This window comes from Trichomonas vaginalis, chromosome IV (genome assembly GCF_026262505.1).
Source record: "Trichomonas vaginalis G3 chromosome IV, whole genome shotgun sequence".
Lineage (NCBI taxonomy): Eukaryota > Parabasalia > Trichomonadida > Trichomonadidae > Trichomonas > Trichomonas vaginalis.
This window is the reverse complement of record NC_067206.1, coordinates 18819967-18840077: the sequence shown is the minus strand read 5'-3', so window position 1 is coordinate 18840077 and position 20111 is coordinate 18819967. Positions and strand designations below refer to the sequence as shown.

Sequence of the window (20111 nt, the reverse complement as noted above, 5' to 3'; positions counted from 1 at the left end):
CATCATTTATCTTTATCTCTTATCTGCCATACACATTCAGCAACTAATGAAGCAAAGTTGTCGTATGTCTTAAACTCCCCAGATTTATATATGTCAGAGATGTTCTTATATACCATGTCGCAATCTTTGTTCATAACTTTATGGTTGCAATGAAAACCAAGGAATTCATAGTTTACTTTACGTATGAACTTCTTTATTTCTACTGAATCAGTTGGTTTCACTTCTATTTCATCGAATTCATGAATAGTGAGCTTTTGTTGTTGGATTTCAGGCAATTTGGGTAAATGGTCAATAATATCCTGCATGTCATAAAGATACTGTTCATTTGTTTCATCTTTCGCACTACAGTCTAAATTACTTGTTAAAAGTTCTTGCTTAATTCTTTGTATTTCTGTCTCAAAAGTATATGAAGAAGGAATGAAGCTTTTCATCTCTACTAACATAGATGTTGGATTCATGATTAATGAATTTGGTGAAGTTGTTGTTTGAAGTGTTGTAGAACCTATTGTTGAAATCATATCTTTACATACAAGATAAAAATTTTTCTTAGAAAAAAATTAGCGTTATTTTTCTTTCATAAGGAAATGTCAAAAATTCATGATTTTCGAGAGTTTTAGACCATGTTAGAAAAGTGGTTAGAAAACGTGTTAGATCTAACATGCTAACATAAACATTATTTTTTGGTCATTAATATATAAAATAAATGGTACCATTAATGATATCATGACTGTTCTCATTCATGTCTGATTTACATCTAATGAAAAAGTTTAGAAGAATTTTCTTATTCTTTCTGGCTTATTTTTGTCTTTCCAGTACTCCCGCTCTAATGGTCCCAGATGTGTTGGCTTCGACTCTCTCAAGTTCTTAGATGGTATAACATCTTCAACGCCTCCGTCATATCTTACTTTATAAGTGTCATCGTTTGTGTTATAGCCAAGTATTTCAATAACCACTCCTCGCTTTGCTTCGTCAATGGTTTCAACAAGTTTGCCATTACTACTTTCGACTAATTTATGACGAGGGTAAAACGCAATAGAGTCGTCGGCAGCTTTTATAAGATATCCATTACCTTGCGTAGAGTCTACGATATAATAATTTCGACTTAACCTTAAACGTTTCTTTGTCAACGGCTTGTCGTCAAGAACTACACGAACTTTTGTACCAGGAATGAGGGTAAATTGTGTTGAATTTCTGATATTTTGTGTTTGGCTTCGTTTCTTTTGTATATACTTTTCTTCTTGTTGTTGTGTCATTGAATTTGGTGTATGTCCTGTTGTAGAATGTGTTGAGGAATTATATACTTCGAGAAAGTGTTTCATTGTTTCTTCGGTAAAGTCTCGCTCTTGGTTTAAATCTCTGAGCGTTCTTATGAAGCGGTTAATGATGCCGAGTATGTTATGGTTATGGTCTTCAGTAGTGTAGTGTGTTATGTTATGCTTAATGAGAAATTCTGTGAATTTCATTGCTGAGGGTATGCACTGTCTTGGTCTGATGTTAAAGTACTTGGGCTATGTTCTGCTACAAACTTTTGTAAAACTCTTAACACTTCACGAGTTCCTTTATTTTTCATTATATACGCAAAAGCTTTGCGAGTGTTAACATTAATGAAGATGAGGAATGGTTTATGTCCTCCTTTTCTGCTTTGAATGAGAGTGTCAAATTGGTATGCGTCAGGAGTGTTGGAGTAAATTGGTAAAAAGTAGTCGTAAGGGTTTATTTTTGTTTGATGTACAACATTTTTGTCAAAGAACTTTTTCACTTCAGCTCTGTTAGTAAATCCCCAACTTTTTGCTGCTTCATTGAACTTCTTAAATGACCTCCATGGATGTTGTTCGAATACTTCTTTCAAGCTCATTTATGTAAAGTTAAAGATTTTATTCAAGGCTCAAGCGCGTTCATTGAACGCGGTACCATGCGAATACAGTCACAAATGGTGGCATATAATCTGCACCCGAGCCTGTTGATTTGTTGTGAAAGTGTGTGAATGATTACCTGTGTTCCACAGAAAATACCTGTGCTTGAATCTACTGGGTCACTTGAAATATCATATCTATTCATTCCCTGTCTATCCGAACCTGCTGCAAGATTTGTATAACCTCTTTTTGTTATTGAATGTGAATGATTACCTGTTGTGTTTGTAGTTCCTGTATGAGTGTGCGGTGGAAGGTTTGCTTCCAATTTTCTTCGAACCTCCTGTTTGCTTTGAATATCTAGCACAGTATAAGAATTTATCTACAATCTGCTTCCACGTACCAAAACCAGAACTGTTTCTGGATTTGTTGAGTTCATTGACGTATAAATAGAGCCTATAGGATATAATGTTTGAAGTATTTCAGTCTTTAATGTTTGAAGCTCTGTTTTGTCTGCTTTCTTATCTAACATTGTTGGTAGTTCATATGCTTCAAAGTTTCTGACATGACCTTCAATGTTCATACATTTGTTATTTAAGGAGTTTAGTGTATCTTTTACGCTTGTACTTGGATTCTCTAAAGGTGCACTTGAACCAGGGGTATAGTTCAATATTATGTCGTCTGCTCTAACAGTAGTGAAGGATTTATGTGTATGGTTCTTGTCAGCTTTATTATCATATAAATCTTGAGCAGTGAATTTAACATTATTTTCATCGTCCATGACATAAACATTTTTACAGCTAATTTCTTTCTTCGTTGTTATGTTTTCATTCGATGTTAAACCTTGTGGAAAGTTAGGAGGTTTATAATATAATGCAGCCGCATGCGACGTGACTCCGCCCTCCCCACCAGTTCCGCCAACCGTTCCTTCAATACTTTCTATAGCAACAGTTGAGAAGGAGTTATGTGTATGATTTTTGTCTGCTTTCTTATCTAACATTGCTGGTAGTTCATGTGTTCAAAGTTTCTGACATGACCTTCAATGTTCATACATTTGTTATTTAAGGAGTTTAGTGTATCTTTTACGCTTGTACTTGGATTCTCTAAAGGTGCACTTGAACCAGGGGTATAGTTCAATATTATGTCGTCTGCTCTAACAGTAGTGAAGGATTCATGTGTATGGTTCTTGTCAGCTTTACTATTTAATGTAGCTTGAAGTTCATTTATATCGGAGATATTGTGTTTATGAGATTTCAAAACTTTGTTCGTTGCGTCAAGTTCATCTTTGTCAGCTTTACTTTTAATAGCATCTTCAACGGTTATTTTTGTCTTAACTCTCAATGTAAATCTTGGTTCAACTAATACACCGTTAACAAGAAAGTAGAGGCATAAATTTCATCGTTATAACCAAATGCTTCTGGTGCTTTACCTGTGTCATACTGTACAGTACAGCGTATATCATAACCTTTAGCACAAATGAATTTATATCTTCTTTCATTAACATCTTCAGTGCTTATTTGTTCATCCTGTGTTAAATATCCATGGTAGTCCGTTATAATCTGTTCGTCTGAACTTATATAATGAACATGGTTTTTATCTGCTTTTTCGGCTAATTTCTCTCTATCTCATTTATTTCAAGTTCATGCCTACCACCACCTCCCGAAGAAGTATTTTTCTTCAGCTTGAAGAACGTCCACTTCGCCATCTTTGGTGTCAATAATGAGACTTTGTGTTAAAACCTTTCCTGTCTTAATGGATGTTTGTAAAACTTCTTCTTCACCGTGTTCGGGGTCATGGTCGTCATCATATCTTGTGAAATCAGAGATGTTGTCATACATTAAGCATATCTGTCTCAAAAGTTCTGCTATTTGAAACTGGAACGAAAGATATACAGAACTTTCATCATCTCCTAAAGTCAAGTCTGCTTTCTTAAGTATTTCTTGAATGTATGCAATGAGAACAGAGTACCTTGGAAAATATTCGAACAATATTTCATTAGCTGTTGGTTTTTGGTGGTTCTTCTGGAGTTTCTGTTGTTTCAGTTCCTTCTGTAGGTTCTGTTGGAGTTTCTGCATCTCTTGACTTCAATGCTCTTGCTCTCAAAGACCTAATTGTTAGAGCACCAGGTTTTACAAAGGACTTTATAAATGCTTTAATAGTTCCTGGTAATTATTGTTAGCATTAAGTAAGTTCCTTATGCTTCCATCATGTACGTCCATAGCACTATGTAAAAAATCTATACTTTTCTTGTAGTCAGCAATAGACTGACTGTGATTTTTTAAAGATTTGTCAATACCTTTAAGCCAATCTTCATGCATGTCTGATACTGAGCCAAGAATATCATTTGCTTCCTTTAGTGTATTTTGTGCTTCTCGTAAAGTATCCAATCCCGTACGTGCATTGTTTGCTATACGTCTTACAGTATCTATTTGACTCCTTGTTTCTTGCATCCAACCAGATAAAGTTTTAATAGTATCAGAACCATTTGAAATGAAGTTCAAAGCATTTTTAACGTCATCTAAAACTTCTTCACCAAGTACTGCCCATATCTTTCCGATTTGGTATTGAAGAACTCCATATGAAGCAGCTGTTAAACCAGTATTTATAAGGTTCCATATCCATGATTTAGCAGTTTTTCCATCCTTTCCATCTTCACCATTCAAACCGTTTTCGCCTTGAGGTCCTTGTATTCCTTGTATTCTTATATACGAAAAAAAGAGATCTGACATTGTGTCAGATCTCAGTAAAAGTGACATTTACATGTCAAAAAAATAGAATGAGTTTAAGTAATTAAAATTGAGGGTGAGAGTAGTATTGTATGAAATAATATCTCTCACCCTCCAATTCATCCTATGGCGCCGAAAAAATTTTGGTGAAATGCGACCACATTTCACCAAAATTTCTCGGCGCCATATAGAGAACTAGAGCCTGTGAGGTACTGATACTATCCATGTACCTCGCAGGCTCTAGTTCCAAGCCAAAATGGCTAAAAATTGCCCGCAATTGTTCACATTGCGGGCAATTTTTAGCCATTTTGGCTGGGAATTGGAGGGTGAGAGTAGTATTGTATGAAATAATATCTCTCACCCTCCAATTCATCCTATGGCGCCGAAAAAATTTTGGTGAAATGCGACCACATTTCACCAAAATTTCTCGGCGCCATATAGAGAACTAGAGCCTGTGAGGTACTGATACTATCCATGTACCTCGCAGGCTCTAGTTCCAAGCCAAAATGGCTAAAAATTGCCCGCAATTGTTCACATTGCGGCAATTTTTAGCCATTTTGGCTGGGAATTGAGGGTGAGAGTAGTATTGTATGAAATAATATCTCTCACCCTCCAATTCATCCTATGGCGCCGAAAAAATTTTGGTGAAATGCGACACATTTCACCAAAATTTCTCGGCGCCATATAGAAACTAGAGCCTGTGAGTACTGATACTATCCATGTACCTCGCAGGCTCTAGTTCCAAGCCAAAATGGCTAAAAATTGCCCGCAATTGTTCACATTGCGGGCAATTTTTAGCCATTTTGGCTGGGAATTGGAGGCTGAGAGTAGTATTGTATGAAATAATATCTCTCACCCTCCAATTCATCCTATGGCGCCGAAAAAATTTGGTGAAATGCGACCCCATTTCACCAAAATTTCTCGGCGCCATATAGAGAACTAGAGCCTGTGAGGTACTGATACTATCCATGTACCTCGCAGGCTCTAGTTCCAAGCCAAAATGGCTAAAAATTGCCCGCAATTGTTCACATTCCCATCTTTTGTTGGTAAGACGAAGAATATGAAATAAATTATGAAGAAGATAATGATGAATAAAATATCACTTTTTATATTTTTGACACGTAAAGTTGTCACTTTTCTGTCAAACGGTTTTTATCGTTTTCGTATATAACAGTATTCCTTGTGGTCCTTGAGGTCCGGTGTCACCCTTCTCTCCTTTCAGTTCATCTTTATGTTCGTTATAATATTCTAATGTCATAAGGTGTACATCATTACTGCTACCAGCAACGCCGAGAATTTGTTTCTCATTCATGACTAAATTCTTTAGGCATTTAATGTTGTCGTCAAATCGAAAGCTCTTTAACAATTCAATGAGAACATTTAATACTTTCACTAATGAGGCATCTACTGTAGAATTTATATATTGCACCGTTCCATCATTTATGATGGGAACCTTGCTTGTTGTAATGAATGGGTCATAAGTGTTAAAAGTATCGAAATCAATGACTTTTTTAGTTTTTCCATCGTCAATGACTAAATCATTGCCTTCAATGGTTAAAGTTGAGTTTTCGTTTACTAGTTCATGTGCTCTTCTTGCTTCATTTGTTTCATACGCATATGCAGCAATAGTCATATTTTAATGAGAATAAAATATTGTTCTATTTGCAAAGTACAGGCCCAAAAGAATACGGGACAGTAAAGCTACAAACAAACTTAGGTCTTCAGAATGAAGCGCTTGCTTTCAGAGTTGTTGACTTCAATACTATCGCAACTTTTTTCATAACAGATGAAACAGATTTCATAGAGATTGAAATAGATGACAAAAGAAGTGTTATAACATTTCCTAACAGAGCTGGGTATAGAATAGATAAAATTGCTGGAGTCATAGATACTCTCATAAATAAAGAAACTATTGACAACATAGATGTCGAACTCTCTTCTGAGGGAACATTGAAGTTCAGCAGCGAGAAAGAGTTTAAGATACCAAGAATGAGTCATAGAGTACAACTTCTTTTGGTGCATACCATATGACATTTCCTTTGAAAAGTGTTGACAAAACGATTGAGATGAAATCTGTTCCATACGTATGTTATGGTAATTGTTTGTACATTGAGTCAAAAATAGCTAATGTCACAGGTATTTCAGGAGTTAATAGTAAAGGTTCAGTAGAATATAAGTCTTTCTGTTATGCAGTCAATTCAATGTTCATTCCAAACGTTCCTGTCATAGCAACTCATTTAGGTAAATGGGTTCGCATTAGTCCTCATAATTTGAAAGACATGCAATTCAGACTTGTTGACTTTCAAGGAGAGCCTGTAGAACTGAAGGCACCAGTGCGAATGACTGTTGAAGTTGACTTTTTAGAAAATATTAAATGCAACAGCTTACAAGAGAACTCAGAGCTAAAAATATAAAGTATGAATGTTATGTATTAGGTCATGAACTTTGGTTGTTGCTGTTTGATGAAACAAATGAGTTAGTTATGTCAGTCAAGAGAACAGAAAAATATTGTGTTAGTGAAAACTGCACCAAGTCAATAAGATTAGGTTTGCATTATGAAGATGAGTTCGATACTGTTGAAGAAGTTTTGGATAGATATTACAAATTGCTAACTTGAAATTTTTTGACTGACGCGCAAAGCGCCAAGATGGCTCAAGAGCCCTCCTGACTGCTTTAATTTACTAAAACATATTTCAAACAAAGCTTATAGTCAGTAGATAGTTTTGTATACTCGTTCGAATATTTATACTTTAAACTCAACTTCCTTAGTTCCTGGTTTTCAATTGATGCGGATGTTACCTATTTTCATGAATATTGGCGTTTGACCACAGCATTCGATTTCAGGGTCGAGATAGTCAATGACACATTTTTCCCTGTTATTCGTGAGATAACATTTTCAAGGTCCTCCTTTGTTAGAATTATTGGTTCTTACTTATAAGATTTGTCAAAAGCTTCTTATCGTCTTTGAGTAAAATTGTTGTATAACTGAAGAAGTAATGGTCTACGTTATCTGAAGGATTTGTTTGAACATTTGTGTAAGGTTGTCGTTGGCTTCTCTTGAAAGAACTTGGTCCAGTGGTGGATACTCTAACTTAACATCTGATGTAGCATTAGCGTTTGAAGCTGTGTTTAAATTCACCGACTTAAGATCTGGTTCTTTTTCTTCAAACACTCCGAACTATAGTTCTTTATGACAATATTGTTTGTCGTTCGTGAGTCAACATTTGATGTTGGTTCAATTGGAACATTAACGGCACCAGCTAAGATGGATTTGCTCTCATTTCATATAGAATAAAAACCTTTTATATGTATGAAATGAACAATATACTCGACAAGGGTTTGAATGTAAAGCTAACGAATGAAAATATTGTTGAATTCACTGAGACAGAGCTGTGTATAAAGATGTAGAACTACTGAACAAAAGAGCAAAGGGAAGAAGCAGGAATATGAACAAAGGTGGAAGCCTATAAAAATTTATGTCAATGATGGCTCAGGAGGTTCAAACATAAAGTATGCAGAAAGTTATAAAGTTTATGCTCTCAAAGGTGAAAAGCCTCATTTAAGACAGCTATTCTAACGCATATCCTCAAAAGCTAACGGATGGGAAGTGGATATATGAATGACAGCAAAAATATTAACAGAAATGGCGACAGAGATGCATGGAATTGTTTACCATCAGTCAATGAAGGTTAAACTTTAAACAATGTTGGTTCGTTCCCATGGAATATTTTGACTTTAATGGTATTAGTCATGATATGAATCTCAAGGTATGAACGGAGAGATGAGAGACTTATATGCTTTCCAAATTCTTCAAAATAATGTTATACCTGACTGTTTCCAAATGAGTTCAATATCATAACGTGAGAAAACCTGAAAGATAACGAAGTCGGTTATGAGACGTTTTATGTTTAAAGCAAGAAAACGCCATGTTTGCATAAGTATTGCTACAGTTAAGTGGTAATGTCTGACTTTAGTTATGATGTTAGCTAAGAGTTGAGTCTGTTTGACACTAAACCTTTTCCGGCGAAGTCGTCGAGCAGAGTGTTTGAAGGATACTTTTTGAAGGGGGTTATTTTGAAAGTTTGACAGAATGTAGTTTGTAAGTCGTTTCATATCGTAAACTCCTGAGTATTGACGTGGTGTTTGTCAATAATTTTTTCCATCTCCTCAGAAGTCTTTTGCATTCCTGACTGTATGAACTCTACGATGGCATAATATTTCTCTTACGTCGAATTGTGAAGAAATTCAATGAGTTCACTGTCTGGAACTTTAACGATAGAGGCTTGAACTTTTGACATAAATGTTTTCGCTGTTGAGTCCATAGAGTCTGAAGTTGCTGATATAATGATTTGGTTCATAGTAAGAGTCGTTTCCTAAACTCTGTTATAGTATATGACGAATGAGGTTAAATGTCTTACCTGAGCCCATCTTTCCACAATAGAAATAAACACCATTGAACAGAATTCATAATCTTTGCTGAAAGGAAGAATAAGAGAAGAGTTAAGTTTGTCTGTAGTTTCATTCATGTCTTCATCGACATCATGTATTAAATGCTTCATTTTATCTCCATTAAAATTAAATATTCAGAACATAGCACCGAGTCTAACTGACAAGAGTATAAAGATATACTATTTTATGAAAACCAACCAAAATTCAAGAAAGTCAGTATACTTATGAATATCCAAGACACTGGGTAGAGTATGTAGGAGGTGAGAAAGCTATTGAAATCAGACAGGTTCGAAGTATTCCAGCAGGAAGAACAATATTATTTGAAGAACTTTAATGTTTTGAGATATAATGATGAAACAAAGAAGCAAGATAGTTTCCCTGTTGCTGTGTATGTGAACCTAGACACAGGAGATGACATGAAAGTTTTTAACACAAAGCTTCAAACGGTAGTGAGAGAACAACTGACTGCGGAAGGGCATCCATTACCTTCAGAAGTTACCATAGCATATAATTTTGAAACAAACTCAATAGATTTTAAAGTCATCTCTGCAAAGAAGTCAGGATTTACATTTAATGAAGCAGATGTATATTCGAATGAAAACTTCAAAGCTATTGCATGGTTAGATAATGACGATTGCTTTAAGAAAATCTTTAAATTCAGTGACTCAAAGATGTCAATAGATGACCTTCGTGGAATGTTACCATCGACGTTTACAGTAGAAGGTTCAGCAGGATTGCTTACAAGATTGTCAATTGGTGGCATTTGGTCTCGTGAGAACATTGTTATAAAATCCAGTATAAGTGAATTTGCTGAAGAATCTATATTATGTCTTTCAAACTATATGTATTCGCCGCCAAAGCATTATAGTATAACAAACTTTGTCAGTAAGTTTAACATAAGACTTGTTGAACCTTCTTCAATGAAAGATGTTGTGCTACCTAAAGATGGAAAGGATGGACTCATTATTGAGATGATTTTAATAGCATATTAAATGAGTTTGTTCTTGAAGGTCATTCATGATGAAATAACTGTTGTAGAAGATGTTAGCAATTGTTCAGACATTTTGAAGCGTATAGATGATATAAGAAATAAGTTAGATAGACCGCAAAGCGGTGAGGGCGAAGCCTGTGAGAACGCTTATGTTTCATTGACTTTCTCCAGTAACGAGAACTTTTATGAGATAATATTGAAGAGAGATGATTTTAATATGGGGTAAATGGTAGCTTGGGCAGCTTTAGGCGCAATGGGAACAAAAGCATTAGCATTTGGAGCAAAAGCACTTGGAGCTTATGACGCAGTAAATAAAATGAGTGGAGGAAGGGTTTCAAAGACATTAGATGCAAAAAAGGAAAGATTGGAGGCTGGGTTGCAAAGAAGTTAAGATTAAATAAAATGGGGCTCATAAATAAAGCATCCAATTTGGTTGCGACTGAGTCAGAAAATGCTTTAGGAAAGGACGATGAGTTTGCAAAACACGCAAAAGACTTTAATGACCAGATGAAAGGTGAAACAATGCATTTAAATAGAGTCGATGGAACTAAAGAAAATGTTTCTTCTCCACCAGTAGTTCTTCCGTATGGTCCCTATGGAATGTATGGAAACCCTTACGAAAGACCATTTGACCCATTGACTGGTGGAAGTAACTGGTATCATTACGGCCGAAGAAGAAAGACAGTCAAGTTGGAGACAGACGTGAAGAAAGCAACTAAAAAGAAACCAAGGAAGAGAGTTATAAAGCAATGAATTCAACAGGGTGAAAAACCGGGTGAAAAAAGAGGTGAGATTTCACCACTTCACCTAAATTTATTTTTGTGCTATGTTTTCATACGTGTGAGGGTGGTGATATCATTAATTTTTAAGTTTATTTTTTATTTTATTTTTATATAAATGACGAAAACTATTGAGATAACAAACTACAACGGTCATGAGTTCAAGAATTTGTTCTTCGTTCCTCGTGAAAATACATTCTATCAGATACGAGGGAGAAAGGGTAAAGTTAGTTTGAGCGTTTATGACTACAAGCATAATGGAAAGTTTATACAAGCATATGATACAAACGGTAAGCGTGTTTCATTAGCTTTGTCAAAACTTACAGGTATAAACTATGACAGTGATTTTGACCTATATGAAGAAGAAAGTGAGTTAGAAGATTATGAGCTGTTATATGAAGCACAGCAATGGGAGGAGTTGCAATACTTTTGTAAGTGAGAACGTTTATTTTTACAGTAGTGAAGTCGTTTGTGAAAACATTAGTGAGGTGAAGTGGTTGGTGGCTTTGTAAATATTTAAGGTTAAGTTAGTGTTGTCGTTTGTGTTGTAAAATATACGTTAACGGTTTCGTAAAGTGTCAAATTCACATATAATGGGTAAGGAGGCGCGCAGTGCCGCCGTACCCATGATATGTATACTAACTGAAGGAACCAAGGCGGAGTTATGCCTTTGGGATACTGCTGGACAGGAAAAGTATGCTCAGCTTTTACCTTTATTTGTTTGCGATACAGATGTTGCAGTAATTGTGGCATCTTACACTGACTATCAGTCAATTGAAAAAATAGACGATTGGATAGAAGTCTTAAAGAAAAACAATGAAAAACCCGAGATTGTCGTCGTAATTAACAAAACTGATATGGCCAACTCACTTTTCGAAGCTCCAGAAGAACTTGGAAACCGACTCGGCTCCAAATACACTAATATATTCTTTACTTCTGCGAAAACAGGTTCGGGAATTGAGAGAACATCCGAGAACTTCACCATAAACGAAATACAAACAGATTCCTTGTTTCTCTGCGGGCCAACAATCACATATACATTACCTTAGGGCAAAGTTCTTCCGAGGTTTCTCATCAAATGAGAAACTTGAGCAGAACTTTGCCCTATTCGAGTAAATTTACATTCTCTGACGTGAAGAGAGTCATAGAAATACACAAGTATATATTAACTTATGGTGAAGTTTTCTGGACTTCCTTCCTCATCTGAGAGACATCCAGATAACTTCATCATAAACGAATTACAGACAAGTTCTCTCGCTGTTTGCAGGACAAATACCACAAATTCATTACACTATTGAAGAGTTGTTCCGAGGTTTCTCATCGAATGAGAAACTTCGGAAAAAATTTGCTCTAGTGGAATAAATTTACCTAACACACAAATGATCAGATATAACAAGCACAGATTTTTAAGGTATAGCTTTGTTGAAAACCTTTCAACGAATGAGAAAGTTAGGAAAAACTCTACCTTATAAGATCAACTATAGAATTCATAGCTCTTTGAATACTAGGAAACATTAATGCGGTAGTTTAAGGCAAAGTTTTTCCGAGATCTACGAAGGATAGAGAGATCTCGGAAGAACTTTGCTCTGCACAAGTAATTTCAGAATCTATGGTCCTCTAAGGACCAGAGGACGGTAATGTAAAAGAATGATGTCAATAGCAGATAAATAATAGCCTTAGAAGTTCAATACGTGCACAGTTTGACTACATTGCCCTAGTAGTTAGACTGTACAGGTATTGTACTTCTGGCCTAAAAAATCCTCATTGAAGACAATAGGTAGAAACTCAAATTGTTGATAAATATCCCAAAATATCATAAGAGAGCCCATTATTGTTACCTGGCTCCTTCCTGGCTTTCAAAGTCTGTAAACGAGAAGTCTTGGCTCTTGTGGTAATTGCTTCCAAGAGGTTTACTCAATTTGAGTAAAACTATAAACCCTGTAACTGACATGTACTTCCTTGAATGGGCATTAAAGTAATTTAACCTAACGAATAGTAACATGACCACTATTTTGATGACTAAGAAATGTAATTCATCAAATTGGCAGTTCGATGAATGATACCATGCAATCAACAACTGGTTTGTTACAATTTGGCTTGATTCATCAAATTGGCGGTTTGATGAACCGAATATTGTAATCCAGACTAGGTCAGTTACAATTTGGCTTGATTCATCAAATTGGCGGTTTGATGAACCGAATATTGTAATCCAGACTAGGTCAGTTGCTTTTTGGTCATAGATAATAATGACACCTTTCAGTTTTTGTTAAACATCTCAATTATCCCGCCAAAAATTTTTGGGTCTAAATTGGTTTTTATTATTATTATTTTCAGAAACAAACTAACTTGTTTTTTAGGAATTTATCATTCATAAAGTCTTTATGATATATTTTCAACTTATAATGAATATGAAATTATAATTGTTATTTCGAAAAAAAATTATTCATGATCAATTCATGATTTAACCAGTGAATTGCTCATTAAAATCAATTTTTATGTTTTTTTTAAATCGAAATTATCTCATCATAAACCATGCAAACTGACTATTTGTTCTTATCACCATGTTACCAATATCAGAATTGTCTTTACAGCCAAAATTTCGCTCGATAAAAGTCCATCCAATAGTGAGATAATTGAGCAACGAACATTTTTCCATATCACAAAAAACCTCACCTTGATTTGAAATCTCAATTTTTTTTTGATGATAATGGTTTCAAATAAATATTAGCTCTTCTAAATTTTCATCCTATTTTAAATAGTTTCTAATTGTTAAATAAGCATTATTTAGCAGTTTTCATATCTCCCATTAATTTGAACGAGGATGTTTTATTGTCGTCTGGAAAAAGTGACAAAATTATCATTGTCGTCTAAAAAACAGATTTTTCAAGCATGTTTTGGTACCTAAATAAAGGAAGAACATCAATTCCATCTATGTATATAGTATGCATACGACAATAATAATACCCCAAATTGAACATTGTCTCAAGAATAATTAGCACATAGTCATACTTGTTATAATATATTTCCTAGAAGAGCAATACATAAATACAAATACGAATGAAGAAATCAAGGAGAAAAGAAAAAACTTTTTGTTGTTCAACGATAGATAAGATAACCTGACATCTCTCATGGAGAAACAAGACCGATCAATGAACTAATGCAGTTTTTTAAAAGAAAACATGAGATAAATGGGTCACCAACGATTACTTATGACATAAAATTTGGATACGATTGAATTTTCAGAGTCACGGAGCATTATTGTAACATTTATCTTCATCATAAGGAAGCGGTCAAAATTCATTCCTCAATACCTGATATATCGTAAATTTTATCAAAATTGAAAACAAAAGAAAATATCTGTAATATAGATATTATTAAAAACATTAACATCATATATCTTAGTATACATACAATAGGAAAAACAAGTTAAAACTGTTAAACAACGAGATTTTTCTCATCGTTAAAATCATGAAAAATTGAAAACATCTCAATTTGAAGCCAATTTGTAATTATATTTAAAAACGCAAAAGAATAATTCTTCATTAATATAAAGGGAAATTTTTGTTTCAATATGACTTTTCATTTAATTGGTTATTTTCAATTAACATGAATATTTTACAATTACTCCATTAAAATAAAAATACTAGAAAGCGCTAGTCTCAACTAATATTAGAGTTTTATATTTTTTTATTTTATTTGATATTCATTTAATTTTGAATGATACTCCTTAAAATATAATTGGTCAGACAATTAATCTTGCATCAAAAAAATTATTAAACGTGGGGGAAAATAGATTTTTAGCTAGTTAATTTTAAAATTCAATTTATTGAATGATCATGAAAAGTGGATAACATGAACAATTTAAAATACTGATGATTTTTTTAAATGTTGATTTCTGTTGAAAATAAATCAAAGAAACTGTTTTACAGTTCATTTTCAGTATTATGCTACGTCTCAAAGATCGCATGCTTAAGCGCCCAACGAAGTTCAAACCAGAGGAAGATGAGAGACTGAGACAGATCATAGAGAAGTATGGAACACACAATTGGGTACAGATTGCATCAATGATGCCAGGCAGGAATGTCAGACAATGCATTGATAGATGGAAAAGGAATAACTCCCCAAAGAATTCTCGCCGTGCTTGGACATCAGATGAGGATTCAATAATCTTACAAAAATGGAAAGAATTTGGTAAAAACTATGCTCAAATTGCCAGATTCCTTGCATATAGGAATGAATACTCAGTCAAGTGTAGATTACAACAGTTGTTAAACTCAAATAGCAGTACACATATTGAAACACTTGAAACAATTAAACCAAATGATAGTGTTTATAAATTGAATGATGAAATTAATACCGATGAAGTACTTGATCGCATACTGAATCAGATTGGCCTTGATTCACTTGCAGATCAGTTTGAAAATCCTTTATGGAATGATGGAACAGAACTATTCACATTTTAAATGTTTGAAGTGTTGCATGCTAAGTTCGGTCAACAATAGAAATTGAGTGGAAATTAATCGTCGAGGAAGTACGATTATGTAAAGTAAAAAAATGTTGTGGGATTTTTAATATTATATATTATTTTATAATAAAATTTTTTTGAGTCATTTTAAGAAGCACATATAATTTTTTGAATTTAAAAATTAAAGTAGTGTCAAACGAATTTATCACTTAATTTAATACTCAGATTTCTTAAAATTAATGAAAAAAAGTTTTCTGAGAACTTTTGAGAATGGTTTTCAAATTCCATTATTGAAAATATATAGGTATTGTATGAAATTCAAACTCTATATTTATTAAAATTCTAAATTTTTAATAAAATAACTTTTCAGAGGAATATGATTTTGAATGGTTGATTAATAAGTATAAAAATGTCTACGATTTTAGAGGAATTGTTCCTTATGAGGTATACATCATAAATATATACCTCATAAGGAACAATTCCCTCTTGATAGCTGGGAAACTTTCTCTGAATAACTTATCATTTGGAGAAAGTTCCCCAGCTATCTATTAGGAACTAAAGGCTATGAGGCACTAATATATAATCAGTGCCTCATAGCCTTTAGTTTCCTATTAAAAACGAGAAAACTTGTTCGAAATGATAAACAATTTCGAACAAGTTTTCTCATTTTAAGGAGGGAATTGTTCCTTATGAGGTATACATCATAACTATATACCTCATAAGGAACAATTCCCTCTTGATATCCTGGATATTTTTGAATATATTTTTTTAATTAAAGTTCTCAAGAGTATTATCAAAAGTGATTTTTTAAAAAATATCTCCAATTAATTAACTAATTAAAAGTATTATATTTTTAAAATTAAATAGTTTTTCAATTTTTTTGAAGGAATTGAGATACTTCCCACGACAATAAAATTGAGAGGTTTACATTATGACTGTTCTTAGCATGCAACAGAAGAATAAATATTTAGATTATAATATTCATTTATTATTTAAAAAAGTTTAACATATGACGAAAATATTTTGAACTCAGATTTTTCGTAGAATAAAAACAATAACATTCATTTTGTACGCAAGTAAGTAATTCTATTTGAGAGTTAACATTGAAGAATATTGATTATCCGGTCGTCAAAAAAATTCAGGGAATATAAAAGTAAATCATGATTATTCAAATGTGATCTATTACTATTGGTTATATAAAAAAGTATGCAGTAATATTTAACGATCTATATGCAGTTTTTAAATAATTTTCATTAGAAAGATAATATATTAATTTCAATTTGAAACTGGCAAATTGCACAATTGTAGCATTTTATCACCCTTTGATCCATTTGTTTTGACGAGATAAGAAAATTTGATTCTTATTTTTGGATTTCAAAACAAATTATACGCATCACGCATATATGTAATCATAAGTTCATTAGTTAGTCCAATATTTTCTTGCATCTATTAATTTTTTTTATTTTTAATGATTTTGAAATATAATCAAAGAAAATACAGTATTTCAAAAGATAAATGATTTTACATAGTTTAGTACCATTATAATGCCAACAAAAAATTTAAATTTAAGCAGTAGTCTTATTTGGCTGTTGTTGAGGTTGCTGCTCTTTGGGTTGCTCCTTTGGCTGCTCCGGTGGTTGTTCGTTAGGTTGCTCCTGCTGTTCTTGCTCCTTGTTCTCTTCTTGCTGCTCTGGTTTTTCTTCAACAGGTTTTGACTGTGTATGGTGAGCACTTTTAGCTGTCTTCTTAGGTGATTCACGCCTCATATTACGTTTTTCGACACGCTTGATCGCTCGATCGTAAATGGCGACTTGATCTTCGGCCAAAGGATTATTTGCAAATTCTTTCTTCGCTTTTTCGATTTGTTTTTGTCTGATTTCGTTTCTCATCTTTGCCATTTTCCTATCCTCCTCGATTTTTTGTTTTTTGAGTTGAGCAAGTCTTTGCTTTTTTTCTTCTTCTAATTTCTTCTGTTTTTCGAGCTCAGATTCTTTTCTAGTTTGAATTGGCTTCTTTTCTGGCTTCGCCGACTGAGTCTCCTGTGGCTCTCCCTCAGCCGGTGGCTGTTCCGCATTCGCTTCCGCCATTTTTTTGCTCGTTATTTCGCTATCACAATTTCAATTTTTTATTCATTTCATCTCCTTTACACAACAAATCTATAATATGCATCATAACATTTCATATTTACTAAATCAAAAATCAATATTTTCTTTTGAAAGTACTCTCGATATAACAAAAAAAAATAATGGATGTTAAAACTTAGTTCTAATAACAACAATCTCTTTTCGTTTCCATTTAAATGCATGTGAGCTTTTTAATTTTGAAATATAAAAGTTTTGGAATTTATCAAATTTATCTGATCAAAAACTATAGCCTTTCATGTACTCTAATAGTATTATCAGCCACATATGTTTCACTTAATATAATGATATCAAGAAAACCTGGATTTATTTTTTACTCATCGAGTTATTAGATGAATTATGACCCCATTCATTTTATACAAAAACTAAAAAAAGTGAATGGAAGCTCTCGATATTGTTGCCGCCCCAGCCACTAATTTCGTTAAGTCCTGCGTTAAGGTTCTCAAGCGCTGCACACTTCCATCTACAAAGGTCCTTAAGGATTCTGCTTCAGCTTCAGCTGTTGGCTTTCTTATTCTCGGATCTGTTGGCTTCATCTTCAAAGTTATCGCTTACCCTATCAACAACGTTATCATCGGTGGCATTGGCCAATAAATGATAACTTATTCAAGTTTCTTTCTTATATGATAATAAATCCTTAGATATTACAGAAATTTCGAAATATTTCTCTTACAACACTACACACAGTCTTGTCGATAACACAAATAATTTGGTTTTGGCTCAAAATTAAAAAGAGATTCATTTTCCATTTTTTTTATTATATTTTCATCAGGCAAATAATTTAGTTAAATTTCTATATCTAAGCTCTTACTTAGATGAATGGTCTGAGAAGACTCAAAATATTAAAATTCAATATGTTGCTAATGCATTATATATGAAAATTCTATTGCCATCGACATTTATATTGTTATTGCATCATTTTATATCTATTGATTTAATCAAAATTCTAATTTTATATCCGAAATCTTTGTGGTCATTGTTTTCCACATCTATAAAATAGATTTTTTTCTTCTAATTAATTTAAATAGTATTTTATATAGTAAAACGGGAATGTGTGTCCTTTTTAAAAATTATTAATGTCCAACCAAGACATTCATCCAAACAAATACAGTGAACTAAGAAACACCCACAAATACTATATCGATATATACAACTCGTTGTATCAGTTGAAAAGTGAAAAAGAAGAAGAATTAAATTTGATTTTCAAAATGATCAAAACAGAATTGATTGAATCCAATAAACATCTACCCAAAAATATTATAAAAGACATTTTAAAAATCATTCCCTATAACAATCGCTATACAAAGTCATATTTATTTCTTGCCAAACTCTTTTATGATGAATATCATGTTGAAGAAGTCAAGGGAATCTCTGATATTTCAAACATCCTGTTTTATAAAGAATATGGGTTTAAATTAAACAAATCTGATGATTTCGGAAAAGATGATTTTGAAAATCTTGATATTCACACAGAAAATACAATATACAGAGCAATTATGAATAATGACTTAGAAAGATTCATCACATTCACTGGAATCGATGGATTTGATAAAGATCAAAAACTTAAAAGCGAATTATATCCATATCCTTTCGCTCAATATTCATTACTTGAATTATGTTGCTACCATGGAGCAGTTGATTGTTTCAAGTTCTTAAGAACTAAATTCAACTCAGAAATCACTCAAAAATGTCTAGAATTATCATTTTTAAGCGGAAATTCAGAGATCATGAGTGAATGTTTGAAATATCAAAAACCAGACGAAGTTTGCATGAAATATGCAATTATTTCACACAACATTGATTTTGTTACATTCTTGATGAATGAATACAATTTAGAGATCAATTTAGAAATTTGTGGAGATCACAAAAATCTTGAATCCTTTTTAGTTTATTTCGATCAAACTAATGATATAAACAAATGTTTTGTTTATTCACCTATTTTTAATATTCCATCCCTTACCGAATACTTCCTTTCACATGGTGCAAATATCAACGAAAAAGATAAACGTGGAGAAACAGCACTTCATATTGCAGCTTTGTATAATAGTAAAGAAATAGCCGAATTTCTTATTTCACATGGTGCGAATATCAATGAAAAGGATCAAAATGGAGAAACAGCACTTTATAAAGCAGCTTTGTATAATAGTAAAGAAACAGCCGAACTTCTTATTTCACATGGTGCGAATATCAATGAAAAGGATCAAAATGGAGAAACAGCACTTTATAAAGCAGCTTTGTATAATAGTAAAGAAACAGCCGAATTTCTTATTTCACATGGTGTGAATATCAATGAAAAAAATAAAAGTGGAGAAACAGCACTTCAAATTGCAGCACGTATAAATAACAAAGAAATAGTCGAAATTTCTTATTTTGCGTGGTGCCAAAAATAATGTTCTTACATAAGATAATATTCTTTATTTTTTGATATTTTCGAAGATTGATTTGATTATAAATAAAAAATAATTCAATTTTCTTCACTGATTCTATACATTTCTCTGGAAATAGTTAAGAAACAGCCGAACTTCTTATTTCACATTGTGGGAATGTCGATGAAAAAAATTAATATGGAAAAACCGCATTTCATAATACAGCATTTGGAAATAGTAGAGAAACTTCAGAAGTTCTCATTTCACATGATGCAAATGCCAATAAAAAAAGATAAAGATGGAGAAATAGCACTTCACAAAGCAGCAGGCTCAATTTTCAGGAA

The 20111-nt window shown here is 33.1% G+C and overlaps 8 protein-coding genes and 2 pseudogenes across 10 annotated transcripts, besides 9 other annotated features; 7 read left to right on the top strand and 3 right to left on the bottom strand.

The window, feature by feature from the left end:
- Positions 1-11439: part of a mobile genetic element that runs on past the window's edge.
- On the bottom strand, positions 3-518 carry TVAGG3_0124260 (organellar and viral DNA polymerase type B; the record flags this gene model as incomplete). Its single annotated transcript, XM_051223671.1, has 1 exon — positions 3-518. The coding sequence occupies one exon, from the start codon at positions 516-518 to the stop codon at positions 3-5; it is 516 nt and encodes a 171-aa protein (XP_051108657.1).
- TVAGG3_0124250 (uncharacterized protein) lies at positions 1716-1855 on the bottom strand (the record flags this gene model as incomplete). Its single annotated transcript, XM_051223670.1, has 1 exon — positions 1716-1855. A coding segment is annotated over one exon (140 nt), but the record flags the coding sequence as incomplete, so codon positions are not given.
- Positions 4715-4823: a mobile genetic element.
- Positions 4965-5073: a mobile genetic element.
- Positions 5453-5567: a mobile genetic element.
- Positions 5688-5749: a mobile genetic element.
- On the top strand, positions 6643-6990 carry TVAGG3_0124200 (uncharacterized protein; the record flags this gene model as incomplete). Its single annotated transcript, XM_051223669.1, has 1 exon — positions 6643-6990. The coding sequence occupies one exon, from the start codon at positions 6643-6645 to the stop codon at positions 6988-6990; it is 348 nt and encodes a 115-aa protein (XP_051108655.1).
- On the top strand, positions 9250-10017 carry TVAGG3_0124190 (annotated as a pseudogene). Its single transcript has one exon. A coding segment is annotated over exon 1 (768 nt).
- TVAGG3_0124180 lies at positions 10243-10769 on the top strand (annotated as a pseudogene). Its single transcript has one exon. A coding segment is annotated over exon 1 (527 nt).
- On the top strand, positions 10914-11234 carry TVAGG3_0124170 (uncharacterized protein; the record flags this gene model as incomplete). The annotated part of the gene is made up of 1 exon (XM_001300445.1): positions 10914-11234. One exon carries the CDS (start codon positions 10914-10916, stop codon positions 11232-11234), a length of 321 nt encoding a protein of 106 aa, XP_001300446.1.
- Positions 11235-11439: a terminal%2Cinverted (terminal inverted repeat of Maverick-1B transposon ID:TVAGG3_0124160).
- A 313-nt stretch (positions 11440-11752) lies between these two features.
- Positions 11753-13469: a mobile genetic element.
- Positions 13066-13469: a terminal%2Cinverted (terminal inverted repeat of MuDR-N3_TV transposon ID:TVAGG3_0124150).
- Positions 13470-14739: 1270 nt separating this feature from the next.
- TVAGG3_0124140 (RNA polymerase II transcription regulator recruiting protein) lies at positions 14740-15258 on the top strand (the record flags this gene model as incomplete). The annotated part of the gene is made up of 1 exon (XM_001300447.1): positions 14740-15258. One exon carries the CDS (start codon positions 14740-14742, stop codon positions 15256-15258), a length of 519 nt encoding a protein of 172 aa, XP_001300448.1.
- Positions 15259-16762: 1504 nt separating this feature from the next.
- Positions 16763-17347, bottom strand: TVAGG3_0124130 (uncharacterized protein; the record flags this gene model as incomplete). Its single annotated transcript, XM_001300448.1, has 1 exon — positions 16826-17347. One exon carries the CDS (start codon positions 17345-17347, stop codon positions 16826-16828), a length of 522 nt encoding a protein of 173 aa, XP_001300449.1.
- A 153-nt stretch (positions 17348-17500) lies between these two features.
- Positions 17501-17750: a mobile genetic element.
- Positions 17751-17768: 18 nt separating this feature from the next.
- TVAGG3_0124110 (P-P-bond-hydrolysis-driven protein transmembrane transporter protein) lies at positions 17769-18137 on the top strand (the record flags this gene model as incomplete). Its single annotated transcript, XM_001300449.1, has 1 exon — positions 17780-17995. One exon carries the CDS (start codon positions 17780-17782, stop codon positions 17993-17995), a length of 216 nt encoding a protein of 71 aa, XP_001300450.1.
- Positions 18138-18477: 340 nt separating this feature from the next.
- Positions 18478-19791, top strand: TVAGG3_0124100 (proteasome regulatory particle assembly; the record flags this gene model as incomplete). Its single annotated transcript, XM_001300450.1, has 1 exon — positions 18478-19791. The coding sequence occupies one exon, from the start codon at positions 18478-18480 to the stop codon at positions 19789-19791; it is 1314 nt and encodes a 437-aa protein (XP_001300451.1).
- Positions 19792-20111: the final 320 nt, after the last annotated feature.